The sequence below is a fragment of the Thermobia domestica genome, chromosome 1, assembly GCF_964235325.1.
Source record: "Thermobia domestica chromosome 1, izTheDome1.hap1.1, whole genome shotgun sequence".
NCBI lineage: Eukaryota > Metazoa > Arthropoda > Insecta > Zygentoma > Lepismatidae > Thermobia > Thermobia domestica.
Window position 1 is genome coordinate 219,306,264 of NC_137454.1, and position 15,454 is coordinate 219,321,717.

The following is a 15,454-nucleotide window of genomic DNA, read 5'->3' on the forward strand; positions in this document are numbered from 1 at the left end:
CCGAGCCAACAGATCATCCAACCGAGTCAGCTCGAGCCGATGGCTCACACGAGCCGAACCGAACCGAGCTGATTGCTTACTCCAACCGAGCCGGTTCGAGCAATCGGCTCAGTTAAGCTGACTCGGACCCAGCCTATAGACTCGTTTCAACGGAGCTGGTTCGAGCTATTGGCTCTAATCGAGCCGAGTCAATGACTCGTCCCTACCGAGCCGGCTCAAGCCATCGGCTCAATTGAGCCCAGTCGATGGGTCATCCCAACCAAGCCAGCTCAAGCTGTACTCTCAGTTGAACCGAACCGAGCTGGTTGACATCACTATCCCGGTTGGGCTTCTACTTTGGCTAAAAAAATGGACCGTGCAGTTCTCAGCCTTGATGGTAAGAACTACAGTATATACTTATATTGGTGCTCACGGCGTCATTGATTTGTTCCCCCACCAACGAATTTCCAGGTACATTGTTTTGCATATTTATTGCATGTTTTGTGTCGCTTTATGCGCCTATTCCCACATTTTGTGCGTCACCGGAAGTGGGTCAAAATGGGCCTACAAATATGGCGGAACAAGTTATTGCTGTTCCGCCACCAAAATTTCAAGGTCATTTCCTTCACATTGTGTTGTGCTGTTTTGTGCGTCATGGGAAGTATGTTAAAATGAGTCCCCAAGGTGGGACGAAAATGAATCACTGTTCCGTCACCAACGAATTTCGAGGTTGCTTATTTCGCATCGTTTAGTGACAGTATCTTGCCATTTTGAGCGCGTATTTTCACGTTTTGTGCGTCACCGGAAGTGGGTCAAAATGGGCTTCCAAGATGGGACGAAAATGACCAAGAGGGTTCTGCTACTATCGAATTTCGAGGTCGTTAATTTCACATCGCGTACCCTTTTGTGCGTCTATTTTGACGTTTTGTGCGTCACTGGAAGACGGTCAAAATGGGCCTCAAAGGTGGGACGAAAATGACCCATTGCTCCGCCACTACCAAATTTCGAGGTCCTTCCTTTCGTATCGACTAGCGAATTTTCGTGCCGTTTCGTGCCTCTATTTCCACGTTTTGCGCGTCACCAGAAGTGTATCAAAATGGGCCTCCAAAGTGTAACGAAAATGACCCCCTGTTCCGCCACTATCGAATTTCTAGGTCGTTTCTTTCGCATCATTTAGTGCCTATTTTTTTTAAAATGTTTTCTGTTCCTACTTCCTCGTCTTGTGTATCACCGGAAGTGAGTTAAACGGGCCTTTAAAGTGGGACTTAAATGACTCACTGCTCCGCCACTACCGAATTTCGAGGTCCTTCCTTTCGCATTGGCTAGTGCCTGTTTTGTTCCGTTTTGTGCCCCTATTTCCACGTTTTGTTCGTCATCAGAGGTGTGTCAAGATGAGCCTCCACGGTGTGGCGAAAATGACCCCTGTTCAGACACAATCGAATTTCTATATCATTACTTTTGCATCGTTTAATGCCTTTTTCTAAAGTTTTCTGCACCTATTTCTCGTCTCGTACATCACCCGAGGTGAGTTAAACGGGCCTTTAAAGTGGGAGTTGAATGGCTCGCTGTTCCACCACTATCGAATTTCGGGGTCGGTTCTTTCGCATCGTTTATTGTCTGTTTTTTACGTTTTGTGCGTCACCGGAAGTGGGTCAAAATTGACCTACGAATATAACGAAACAAGTTAATGCTGTTCCGCCACCAACGAATTTGGAGGACCTTTCCTTCACATAGTTTAGTATGTATTTTGTACCGTTCTGTTCGCCTACTTCCACGTTTTGAGCATCACCAGAAATGCGTGAAAATGGTCCATCAAGGTGTGAGGAAAAAGAGCTTTTGTTCCGCCACTATCGAATTTGAAAGTCGTTTCTTTCGCATCGTATAGTGCCTGTTTTGTACCGTTTTGTGCTCCTATTTCCACTTTAGTTCGGCAACGAAAATGGGTCAAAATGGCCTACAAGTATAGTGGAATAACTTAATGCTGTTCCGTCACCATCGTATGTCGATGTCGTTTACTTCACATTTTTATGCATGATTTGTGTCGCTTTGTGCATCAGTGGAAGTGGGTCAAAATGGGTCTTGAAAGTGGGATGAATATGTCTTTTTCTGCCATATTTGTAGGTCTTCTTTGACCCACTTTCCTTGGCGCACAAAACGTGAACATATGCGCAGAAACGATACAAAACATGCACTAAACAATGCGAAAAAAGCAACCTCGAGATTCGATACTGGTGGGAGAGTGGGTCATTTTTCTTCCCACATTGAATGCCCGTTTTGACCCACTACCATTGATTCACAAAACACGGAAATAGGCTTACAAAACGGTAGAAAACACGCACAAGATGATGTGAAGGAAACGACCTCGAAATCATTCCTGACGGAACAGCATTAACTTGTTCCGCCATATTTGTAGGATAACATTGACCCATTTCTGGTGACTCTCAAAACGAGGAAATAGGCGCACAAAACGACACAAAAATGGAAATTTAGCTTAATTACATGGAAATTTTAAGTTTGTAAGCTTAATTATATGGAAAATGTTATACATTTTTCCTTTACGTTGGTCTATTTTACGTTGATTTGGGACTCAAATTTTATTCTCTTTTCCATTGAAAAGTATCTATAATTCAACAAGGAAGTAATTATCAATGATAATTATAATAATTATCTATATAATTGAATTCATTGTAATTTTGTCCATGACAAACACTTTACCATTTCGTACTAGCTGTTATGCCCGTTCTTCGCACGGATCAGATAAAATATCAATGTAAACAAACTGAACAACGGGAGAACAATTAAGAAACATTTCTAAAATTGGATATATTTTGTGTGAATATATATCCAACAACGTACATGTGTTTTCATTGATAAGGCCGATGGGGAATGAATTTGAACGTAAACACTATCAGGGGTGTCACTATACATTTGAGCAACCCCGATAAATATGGATTCGACACAAATATTGTTCATTTTCTACTACTTTTACATGTCCCGGTGAACGCTCCCTCAAACCCCCTTGGTTCGAATTGTGAAAAAAATATCCTCTAGCCCCCAGCTGATACCGCGAAAACTATGAATGTGACACTAACATGTGCCATTTTCTACTACCTTTTACATATCCCGGTAAAAGCCCCTATGATCCTCTGGTTCCAATTTTGAAAACACAACGCCTCTGGCCCACAGCCGTTGGGGGCTGTATTTGGAAGTCAACGCCTGTGGAAGTATCACCATTCATCTCAGCGATAGCGAAAACTATGAATTTGATACTAATATCAGTCGTTTTCCATTATTTTTACGTCTCGCAATTCCCCACCCCCAGTGACTCCCGGCCCGCATACAATGGTGGCTAAATTTGAAAATCATCGGTAATGAAAGTATCACCATTGATCTCAGCGACCGCGAAAACTACGGATTTGACACTAATATCGGTCATTGTGGACTATTTTTACATGTCTCGTGATCCCCTTTATAATGCCCCCGTTCCTTAGCTGTTGGGGGATAAATGTGAAAGTAAACGCGGTCTTGAGATTCACCATTGAGCTCAGTGACCCCGAAAACTTTGGATTTGACATTAATATCGGTCATTTTCGATTATTTTTCATGTCTCGGAACTCCCCCCTCTGGTGAACCAAGGCCAGCATACAACGGTGGATGAATTTGAAAGTCATCGCTAATGGTAGTATCACCATTGATTTCAGCAACCGCGAAAACTATGGATTTGACACTAATATCGGTCATTTTGGATTACTTTTACGTTTCGGTATCTCCCCCCCCCCCCCGTTGACCCACGGCCCGCATCCGAATAGGGTGAATTTGGAAGTTAATGCGATCGGAGTTTTACCATTGATCTCAGCGACCGCGAAAACTATGAAATCGACACTGATATCGGTCATTTTTTACTACTTTTACATGTCCCGATAAACGCCGCCCTGAGACCCCGTGGTTCGAATTTTGTCAAAAACGCTTCACCTTGGTGTGGGACCTGGACTAAGGTATCTTTGACCACAATTTGGTCAGTCAACCACCTCAGTCAACTTGTATGGTCCCCAGGCCGGTCCAAGCAAACGTCCCCCTGAAACCCCCTAGTTCGAAATTTAAAAAAAAAAATCTCTTCGTCTTGATCTGAGGCCTAGACCAAGCTACCCGTGACCAAATTTTGAAACGTTTCGGTCCACTCGTCTGATCCACAGGCCGCACAAAGATAGACAGACAGACACGAACAAACTCTTTATTTTATTTATATTAGAAAGTTCAGATCCTTCCTTATTATAATAGAGCGGTGCTTGAGCGATTGATCGTAAAAATCCGAACTCCGATGAGTGATAATTTCATAGGCTTGTTTTATTACAAGTTTAAATTCTTTAGTCAGTAGAGAAGAGGGTGTGAATCATGGGTCAGAGTTGACGACAATGGGTTTTGGTGGGTCTGTGGGTCACAGTGGGTGAGAGTGGTTCATGGTGTGTTGTGGGTCAGAGTGGGTCACGGTGGGTTGCGGGTCACGATGGTGGTGAGTCAATTGGTCGTGGCTAAAGTTTTCATTGCCCCACGCCCTCTCTGAACTACAGTGTTGAAAATTAATCAATGAAAATCAATTGCAATTGATCAATCAATTGAAAGTAATTGCTGTGGAAATCAATTGCAATTAAATTAATTGCCAATTAATTTCAATTGCAATTGAATTACTGAATTCAATTGCAATTACTTTCCACTGCAATTTCTTTCAATCAATTGATTAATTGCAATTGATTTTCCATTATTAATGGCCAACTGCAATTAACAATTAACCATTACTTACTTCAATTGTTAATTGCAATTAACAATTAAATTTACAGATTATTGTTAATTGTTAATTCAATTGAAATTTGCCCAACACTGGTTGGAGACAATAATGTTTTGCTATAGATGTGACTGTGAGGCAACCTTCATAACGTCTGGCAACAGAGGAAGTACCGGCAGCAACATCATAGCTTGTACACTGATATATTTTTGTTCACTTTATTCTTCTAGAAATTTTTCCTAGATCCTACCCAGCTCTAGTCTTGAAATATACCTCTTATAACATTACTGAAATTGGCATTCGATTCTTGTTTGTGTGACTATAATTACGTTTCTGTTACGGTATTTTACTCTGAAGAATGTTGAGCGATGTGTTTTTTATGTAAGAACTCTTTCCTAGAATGGAGTGTTGAGTATCCGTGACTTTGGGGTTGATGCTTCTGTCGTACGTGTACTACTAGGTGTGTTGTATCATTCATTACCAGGAACTTAAGCGCTACTTAATCTTAGTGGCTATGTAGCTAGCATCCCTGCTCCCGCCAAGTGAACTTTGTGGTGGACAAACACCGTGTGCGTGGGTTTTCTCGGGGTTCTCCCGTTTCCTCCCACTTTCTTCATTCCACCATTTCATTCATTACTCATTATCACCGTCTCCTTTAGCCTAACCGGCATAACCGTGGGACGTAAAACTCAAAATTTCATTTCATATGTAGCTAGCATACGCGCCTCACGCAATTGCGATGAGAGCTCATATTCTGGATCTCATGTTAGGTTGTATATCCACTCTCACATAGTCCACATAGTGAAGACGTACTGAACTATTGTTTCTTTAGTTTTGTAAAGCAGTGTTCTTAAGAAATGAAAATGAATACGGACTTTTTTTGGTCACTTGATATCACTATACTATCAAGATTGATTATATTTTCAGGTATAAAGAATGGGATGATCCCCACGGAGAAACTCCACCTTATCATTATGGTACACATTATTCATCAGCCATGATAGTGTGTTCATATTTGGTGAGAATGGAGCCTTTTACTCAGCACTTTCTCCGGCTTCAGGTACGTGAGAATTCAAATGTCATTTGTTAATGGAAACTTAGACGATCTCATTGAAGATATGCAAGTAGATTTAACGTTGTAACAGCTATATCAAACATTGTAAGATATCAGTGAATTACTTTTGCTCTAGGTAAGCTGGTTGTTTTCTTCGGTAAGTGTTCCATTCTATTTTGTAGAAGTTAAAAATAAAACGTTATGTGCTGATTAAATAATTGCACGCTGTATTCAGAAATAAGGCACCAAGGAATAGTACATTTCAGTAATGGCGATGTTCATGAAATAGTCGACGCAGTTTGTCTTGGACATACACTTGAACATACAAGCGAAGATTTATTCCGTTACTGAATATGTAGTACAATTTCTTCACTTATTCGCTGATCATATATTTAGTTTTGATTTCCCCCGCATTCCATGTAGACAAATGAAAAATAGAAATAGTTTCTTTTTTTAATCGAATTCGGAACTAATGATGAAGATGGATCATTTTAAAATTATGCCAAAATAATAAATAGTACTACTTGGTATGAAATTGTTTTAAGAGAAAGAGTTTTTCACCACGACATCATCATCATCATCATCATCATTATTATTATTATTATTATTATTATTATTATTATTATTATTATTATTATTATTATTATTATTATTATTATTATTATTATTATTATTATTATCTTAACGTAAGATTGGTAGTTCTTGAATACAGTGGAAAGTCTGCTGATTAATTGATGTTATTATTTATCAAACAAATATGTGATCTCAAATTGTTGGATTTTTTGATTGTTTTCTTTTAAATTTTAGGGTGGTCATTTTGACCTTGCTGATCGAATGTTTCATAGCATAAGAGAAGCATGGCGTTCAGCTTCAAAGCATAATATGGCTGATGTGAAAGAACTTATTCCCGAGTTTTTCTACTTACCAGAATTTCTGTGCAATTCCAATAATTTTGACTTGGGTATGTATGATGATTATTTTTCTATTTTGTAGCTTTTTAAATATGTCATTTAACTCCTTTTGAAATAGATTTATATCAACTATGGATGTTAACTAGAATCTACAATTATTGTTGTGTATTTATTTATTTATCTCTGTGTACTTTAAATATAAGGATTCTACAGCGTGTTTCCCTTTTTATCATTCTCTTCTCTGTATCCTACGTACATGTTATATTCTAAATTCACAATTGATCTTCGTTTCGTTAGAAAAATACATGTGTCAGGTTGTTGCATTCTTTCCTTTTGTACATCCTCAAAATCATTTATCAATTTTTGAAGTATTAGCCTTTCATTTCTACCGAATTTCAAATTATTTTCAACACACTGTTGCCATATGTATCTGTATCAAATGTACGTCTTCGATATGATATTGTTTATCGTACTTCAGTGTACCATTAAAAGTCATTAAATAAGTTACAAATAGCTTTAAAAAAAATAAGAAGTACTTACATAACATCTAGTTTATTATTTCCATATAACCTCCGTCTTTTGAGATACTTATCCCATCGATTTATAAGCACGCCAATACTGAATGCAACTAGACCTTTCACCTACAGAAAACTCCCTACAGCCTGCTACTTCTATAACGTATATTCTACGAGCACGATAATCATTTTCCATTCACAACCTTAATATTTGCTGATGCTCAAAGCCACACTACGAAATAGGATGTTGAGAAAATTTGTAAATGCCACCTTTGAGAAAATTTGTAAATGCTCACTCGTATTTCGTGTTTTCCGCTTGCTTTTAATTACTTTTCCACATATACTTTAATTGAAGAGTCATTGTGCCACTTTATGCGTTTCCAATTTTAATTTTAACTAAAGATAATATTAAAATTTGAAGAAATCTAAGGTTCTTTGAACAAGATGAGGGTTTTAGCCAGATTATTTCATCAAAGAAATAGAACATTCTATCGGTGATATTCTATATTAATTATATTTCTTTTTCTTTTAAATAAAAGTAAATGGCGCGAATTTTATTTTGAATGAATTTTAACTGTCCGTTCAAAGTACAACAAGCGGTATGCATAATCTCACTGGCCATTGAAATATCAGCTGATGGCCATGTTCATGCAAGTGTCGTTTTCCATATTATTTAGTAGAATTTAAGCTTTTCGTCAGAATTATTTAAGTAGATAGTATTTAGCTTTTCATATATCCACTTCAGAACCTCTTTAGTCTTCCTCATGACAAATGATTGATATTACCGCGTTGGGTGCAGACTCGGAGACGATTCCTGGTGTGAGTATCCTTCGATAAGTTTTTTTTTTTTTCCGCAAAAAGACGTTAAACCCTGGAAAACAGTACCAGTGGTAATTTTCTTTTTCATTTATGATTCGAAAGTCATTCTAATTCATGATCCGAAAGCCATTTTGCTTTCAGCCAGTTTCTAACTTCTCTGAACGATGTAATAATAAAATTGGCTTAATCAAAGATCAACTCAGCTTATCTTCAGAGTATTAATATTATTATTTATGATTTAAGATTTTTTTAAAGCGATCTCTAAAGGATTTGCTATAAGCAAATGTAAAAATGTTGGTTTTCATTCATACTTTTCAATATTAGAATATTAACGCTTTATAGAAATTATGCAGTGCCAAGAAAATTACATATCTATCCATGTTATTTTGCCTTAATTGAAATGAATAAATAGAGCATTTCATTGTCTGTATATCAGAGGAAACTATTAAAATTGATTCATTCTTTTGGATATTGTTCTTAAAGAAAAAGAGGGCTAAGTATGAATCATTTCTGGCAACCGTACATGGAAATGTTAATTGTTTTAAGATCTGTTTTAAGTCTGCACTGTTATAAGGAATTAAACTTCTATTTAAGGTAGTGAAGAAGAAAAGGAGTTATCATGATCGTATGCGCAAGTTATTATTTGTGTTTATTTATTTTTGCTTTCTCCCGCGTTATGTGAAATGAGTGCATTGTTCTTTGTATAATGTACAAATTGTAATTGCATGTACTAACACCTAAATGAATTTGTTTTTGTAGGTTGTAAGCAGAACGGTGTTCATTTGGGTGATGTAGTACTGCCACCATGGGCCAAAGATGATCCTCGTGAGTTCATAAGGGTTCATCGACTAGCTCTTGAATGTGATTTTGTATCTCAGCATTTACATGAGTGGATTGATCTTATTTTTGGGTATAAGCAACAGGGTCCAGCAGCTGTAGAGGCTGTAAATGTCTTCCATCATCTTTTTTACGAGGGAAATGTCGATATATATAAGTAAGTGTGTATAATACAAATAATAGCATGTAGTTAAATTATTCTTTCGTAATAGTATTTAAGTGATTATATATATATATATATATATATATATATATATATATATATATATATATATATATATATATATATATATATATCATGGAAAAATATTAAGTTTGTAACATCAGAGAAATTTGTCGAAGCTTTAGGAAATTGCAGTCTTTGACATGTACGTAAAATATCTTCACTTACTAACACTTCAGCTTTCAAAACTTCTCTCTCTCTCTTTTTTTTTTTTAAATTTATTTATTTTTTTTTTAATTTTATTTTTTTCCTTCCGTGAACTTGATTAAAGGTTCCTGTTTCCACTAGGCTTCCTAACATCTTCAATTTCGAGCTTGTCTTATGTTTCTGAAGTAGGAATATATTGAGAAAAGAAGGGTCTGATTAGAAATATTCAAGTTCCAATGATTATATTGAATGAACATTTAGTAAAACGTATATATATGTAAGTATTCTATGTAATTTTCTTTGTCGAAAGCAAAGCTTCATTATCTTACACAACCTATTTATTATTTAAAACGATAAACCAAATTAAAATAGAATAACACCAAGTGATTAATCGTCAAGATATGTTGAAACCTTCCCTTCGTATGAATAGCAAGTGAACGTAATCAGGAACTCCAAACTGGAACGTCCGCAATTTTGCGGAAAAGAAAACATCTAAGCAATAGTGGTTTCTATTTAAAACGTAATTTTAGATAGTTCTCCATTATCATTGGCTAACGACAAAAGAAGTTTTGAGTCTAAACTTTAGTAGATACACGAGAGAGAGTGAGAGAGACAGAGAAAGAAAGAAAGAAAGAAAACAAGAGAATGAGAACTAACGAATCAACCCTTCAATGTTAAAATAAATAATGAACAAGCAGTTTCGTTAAAACGCATGCTTCATTTCTTTGACATCTCTCGAACAAAATATTTGTTCATTATTTTGTTCATTATTATTCAATATTAGGTAGTTATTTGTATTTTCATGCATTCTTTTAAGTTCATTAGATTTATTATAAAGGATTGAGGAGAAAAACATGATAGTTCATAACTTGTCATTTTCAAGTTATTAATTTCATTGATGTGCTTTTCACTTTGATTTTTAAATAAAAGTATTGTTGAACAAGAAATTATCTTTGTATATGTTTTGCAAACTATTTTAAACTATTTTATTATTCAGAAAGTATTGTTTTTTTTGAAATACATACATTAAAATAATGGTATTTTTAAAGATGGATGTATTTTCTCCCGCTCATTTTTCCTTATGTAAGTGAGTAAATAAATAAGAAAGTAAGTAAATTATCACAGAGTAAACTGTAAGTGGCGTTATGTGTTGGTTACTATTACAATAGTGATGCAAAGCATTATTGATTGGACAACTAGAGGATTGTAACAGAATTTGCGGGTTAGTGTTTGAGATAGAAGTATCAGAAGAAATGTTATAATTGTATAATTGTATATTTATAAAATAATTGTATATAGCATTAATGTTTTATATGTGAATAATTTGTGGTTATATCTTATAACAGTATAGACGATCCACTCAAGAAGAATGCCACAATAGGGTTCATTAACAACTTTGGTCAAATTCCGAAGCAGCTCTTCAAGAAACCTCATCCAGCCAAGAAAATAAGCAATAGAACATCCGTCATTGATCCTGGTCCAATCACTCCTGGCCTTAGCTTTGGAAGTGGTGACAAGTTGTTCTTTCATAATTTGGATAATCTACGGCCTTCACTTCAGCCAATTAAAGGTATGTAAACATTAATAATATCGTAAAGCTAATACATCATACATATAAAAGATAATAATAATAATAATAATAATAATAATAATAATAATAATAATAATAATAATAATAATAATAATAATAATAATAATAATAATAATAGATAAGCAAACCTAATTGCTGAGTTGACAGAAATCGAGCTTCGGTCTCTTTTCTGGACAGATGCTTTACTAGTGACATACCAGTAACACTGTCAGTTCTAGGCCTGAATTAATCAGTCAGCTTCTAACAGTTAACGTAGTTACAACTTATTATTTTCTTGATATTTTGAATAAGTGTTTACCTCTTTAGTAGGTTAAATGTCACGTAAGGAAATGTGTGATAAAATATTTCCTTACGGCCACATGGTGCCAGACTGGTCTCACACAACCTCTTGTTAGCTTACGGCCTGTGGTGACTTTGCAATAGGTTTTAACGTAAAATGTGAGATCACTGTGTATAGTAGTCGGCCTGGTAGTAAGAGAAACAAACTTGGCCTGTGGAATTGTGAGTCCACCGTGACTTGACATGACTCCAGCCAGTGGTAAAAATAGATTGTTTTGCATGAAACCTATGTTAGAAAATTTAATTTTCTAACATACATTTCAGTACTAACTTATGCATTCGTATTTTCCCGGGAAAATCCAGACACAATCGGCTAAAATTTGCGTGACGACGTGTTGATCTCACGCGGCCATTAAGAGCCTGTTCCGGGCTGTGGTTTATTTGGGGTCGTCATGTCACTACAAAAAAGTATTAATACTACATAGTACGGATATTACAGAACTACCTAAAATGAGTAAATTATTACAGAACTACCTAAAATGAGTAAATTATTACTTAGAACACATATAAACCAAAAAGTGAAGAAAACAGTTTTGTTGCGATATAGGTAACACTTAATCTGTTAAAGGGTAAGGCAAGTCAAATTATAGATGATATCATTCTCGCTCATTACGAATATTTATTAAACTGTGTTCGATAAAAGAAAAGAACAACAACTTTTTTCAGTATAAGAGTTAAATTGAACTTACCTCGGTATTCGGTATGTTGATTCACCTTCTATGTAGATTGGTAGTGTTGAGAACGAAATAATTTATGATAGTGTATTTTGTAAAGATTTAATAAAAAATTTCAGAGGTAAATTCTCTTTTCTATTCTGTTATGTAGAAGTAGTATTTGCGTCACTGTTAAGAGTATTGTGTTAGGAGTATAAGCATCACTCTTAAGAGTATTGTGTTACTTAGGAGTATGAGCGTTACTGTTAGGGAAAGACAAACAACAATAGATATACAGGGTGGTTGTAAAGTCAGTTTCTATTTGTAACAATGAATATTACGAAAACTAAATAACCCATCCCCGTTTTATTTTCATTGAATACATTATGAGGGTGTACCATTTGGTTATTAAGTTACATTTCAAAGTATGCACCCGCATTTTCCACACACTTCTGGAATCTTTTAGGAACAGAATCCACGGCTCTTCGTAGCATCTCAACTTAAACATTTGCAAACACTTCACGGATATTTTGTTCAAGACCGGTAATATCTCTTGGTTTTAACTAGTACACTTATTCCTTAACCCAACCCAAAAGGAAAAAGTCGTATGGGCTTACAGAAGGTTGGTCCGCATTTATGGAAACGATTTTGTGTCGCTTACGCTAGGGTGTAAAGCCGTATTTCCACCAGCGGTTGTGCTCGATATGACGACCCTAACTATAAACTATAGCCCGACACCGAAGTTTCCATTGGAGTAGGCTTCTGTTTAGAGAAATCTGATCAAGTTTGCATCACTCCTCCTCGCAAACTTTCCACAAGCCAGTCAATGTGCGTGGGCGACGTATGGAAATCGCTCGCTTCAAACACCCGAAAGCACAAAGGTCCATTAGTGCAGCGCCGGGAGACTTGACAGGAATGTCTGAATATGGAATAGCATGGATTCCAGTTTCACGCGCTTTGCGGGCCATGTATGCCACAGTTGTTCGAGCTGTGTGGCTGGCTGCTTTGTCTTGATGAATGAAGACTTTCGACACCTCAGCACCATACAACGACGGAATATGCTGCCGGTATAATGGCTCCAGAACATGTTGTTGATAGTATGTTAATTTTCACATTTCGTGCAACTCTATGCGGGGGAAGTTTCCCTTTGTGGCAAAAACCTGCAACCACCATGAAGCCACGGGGAAAACTTTCGCGGCACGTGCGGATCCAATTGGCATGGTCCTTGGCATCCTTGGAATGATAGGAAATGGCTCGAACCCGCTTGGAATTTGACAAATAGATCCAGGTCTTGTCTAACGTGACCACATATTTCCATTTGTCACCCGCTAAATACCGTTCATAGAGCCGTTTGCAATAGACCCTGCGTTCCCGGATGTGTTTGGCTGTGAGTGTGTGAACACGTGGCTTATGCTTCACTTACAGGCATAAATCCTGGCTGATTATCCTGCACAGTTGATTTGGATCCTCTAACACTCCTGGCAATGTCTCTTTATGGCGGCGGATTCTCCTGGGTCACGAACTTCTGTACTTGTCGAACCACGTCCATTGTACGTTTAGGACAGGGATGTTGTTTTCGTGCCACTGTGCGCACACCCGCTTCCTCTGGCTGTGCATTTTTGTTACGTTTGAGTACATTGGCAATACCCTTCTTGGAAATTGTGAAACCCTTGGACAAACAGTTTCACAATTGCACTGTAGCTGTATCCGATGTTGGAAAGAGCGGTGATGTACCCCTCCCAGAATGACGTCACTTTTGGAGGCATATTACATTCGGAGCACTTCACTTCCTGCTACCAAATTTTCCACACAACTGGTTTCTGATTGCTCTGCTGTGCTTACTGTCTTGTGCGTTTCTAGCGGACGTTTCACTTCGTTCCCATAAATGTGGACCGACCTTCTGTAGATCGGGGCTGCGTGCAGACCATTCTGTCAGTCCCCGGCGGCCAATCCATCTCCCAGGGAAATTGTCATCAAGCCATACTCTCACTGGAATTGCATAGTGCGGCGGAGCTCCATATTGCATGAACAGCAATTCCCTTCCATTTTCCCATTTTTGAATCTCAGTCCATACATACGTTTGAAGCATCTCCAAGTATTGTTTACCATTCATGGTGTTGCGTAGCACGTTAGGATCAATGAATCTACTAGACGTCATTCCAAACCAGACGGTTACTTTGGTCTTGATTACATTTTTTCCACTGTCTTTTTATTTATTTGTTGTCTTAGGGTTAAGCGTTACATTCCTACCTCACTCTTGCCTCCACCATCTCTGCACTTGTACGACCGACCTCCAAACTTCATACCTGGCGGCAATCTGTCATCTACATTGTGTACTCCAGCCATTTTGCGGTTTTCACTGGATCAACTTCTGAAATCATAAATGGTAAATCTCACATTAGTAAACAGTATTACACGCCAGCTAGTTTCTAGGATAATCTAAATTAAAAATAGGTAATTTACAACCACCCTGTAAATTGCTTCTTAATATATTTTACGTATATAGTACATAAATAAACTCTCTCTTCCAACAGAATAAAGACTCTCTCTTCCATTATTATTGGCAATAGACATCGTGCCTTTTAGCGCCATATAAATTCGTTTTTGTCGAAAACTAGTCATGAGGACTTATGCTCAACCTATATTTTATTCAACTGAATGAGATCTATTGATTGGTCTATCTTATGTTTGATTCTCGTTTGAAGCTAATAATATTGTAGAGTTAAAATATAAAATAATTACACTCGTTTAAGACCAGTGTCAAAGTAAATGTTTTCTTTCCTTATACAGAACTTAAAGCACCAGTTGGTCAAATTCTTCATTGTGACAAGACAGTTCTTGCTGTAGAACAAAACAAAGTTCTTGTGCCTCCGTCATATACAAAATATGTAGCATGGGGTTTTGCAGATCACAGCTTAAGAATTGGTAATTATGAGAGTGAGAAAGCTACGTTTGTATCCGAAGCAATGCAGAATGGTGAAATAGTAGCCTGTGTATGTCCGAATGCCAAGATGATTGTCACTGCTGGTACGAGTTCGGTAAGTACATTTTTAACACTGAACTACTAGGATAGTGTGAGCAGTATGCTCAGGTTTTCCTTGAGCTGATCTCTGTACCTTTTAGAACAAATTTTCACGGTGATATTTCTGTGCCTTATTATATAGCTAAAAAAGAACAAGTTTTTCTATGGTACCGTTAAAGTGTCATTAAAGTTTTAAGTTTTATTAAATGTGATTTGTTTTCCACAGTGTGTTTTTTTTTTTCAACAGGTTGTTACTGTGTGGGAATTCAACAGAAAACAATTAACCATAAAACAGTCTCTGTATGGTCATACAGATGCAGTTACTTGCCTTGCGGCAAGTCCAGCGTACAACGTGATTGTATCTGGATCGAGAGATGCCACTGCCATTATATGGGATCTGTCAAGACTTGTGTTTGTTCGACAGTTGAAAGGCCATACTGCTCCAATCGCGGCAATCGCAATAAACGAACTCACGGTAAGTGAGCTGGTAATGGAAAGTAACGAACTTAAAATGTCAAACTTCAGGTTCAATTGGGTGGAAGTGCGTGTCTCAGTTATAAATACAAATACAGTACTGTACAAAT

General features: G+C 37.0%; 1 protein-coding gene across 1 annotated transcript in view; it reads left to right on the forward strand.

Annotated features, from left to right (window-relative positions):
• The window catches only part of bchs (WD repeat and FYVE domain containing 3 bchs), a 232,287-nt gene that overhangs the window by 183,992 nt on the left and 32,841 nt on the right, over positions 1-15,454 (forward strand). The window contains exons 46-51 of the mRNA XM_081770205.1: positions 5,687-5,819; positions 6,621-6,774; positions 8,818-9,052; positions 10,612-10,835; positions 14,639-14,886; positions 15,118-15,345. Coding sequence (XP_081626331.1) covers positions 5,687-5,819; positions 6,621-6,774; positions 8,818-9,052; positions 10,612-10,835; positions 14,639-14,886; positions 15,118-15,345 — 1,222 coding nt within the window. The remainder of the gene's footprint in view (positions 1-5,686; positions 5,820-6,620; positions 6,775-8,817; positions 9,053-10,611; positions 10,836-14,638; positions 14,887-15,117; positions 15,346-15,454) is intronic.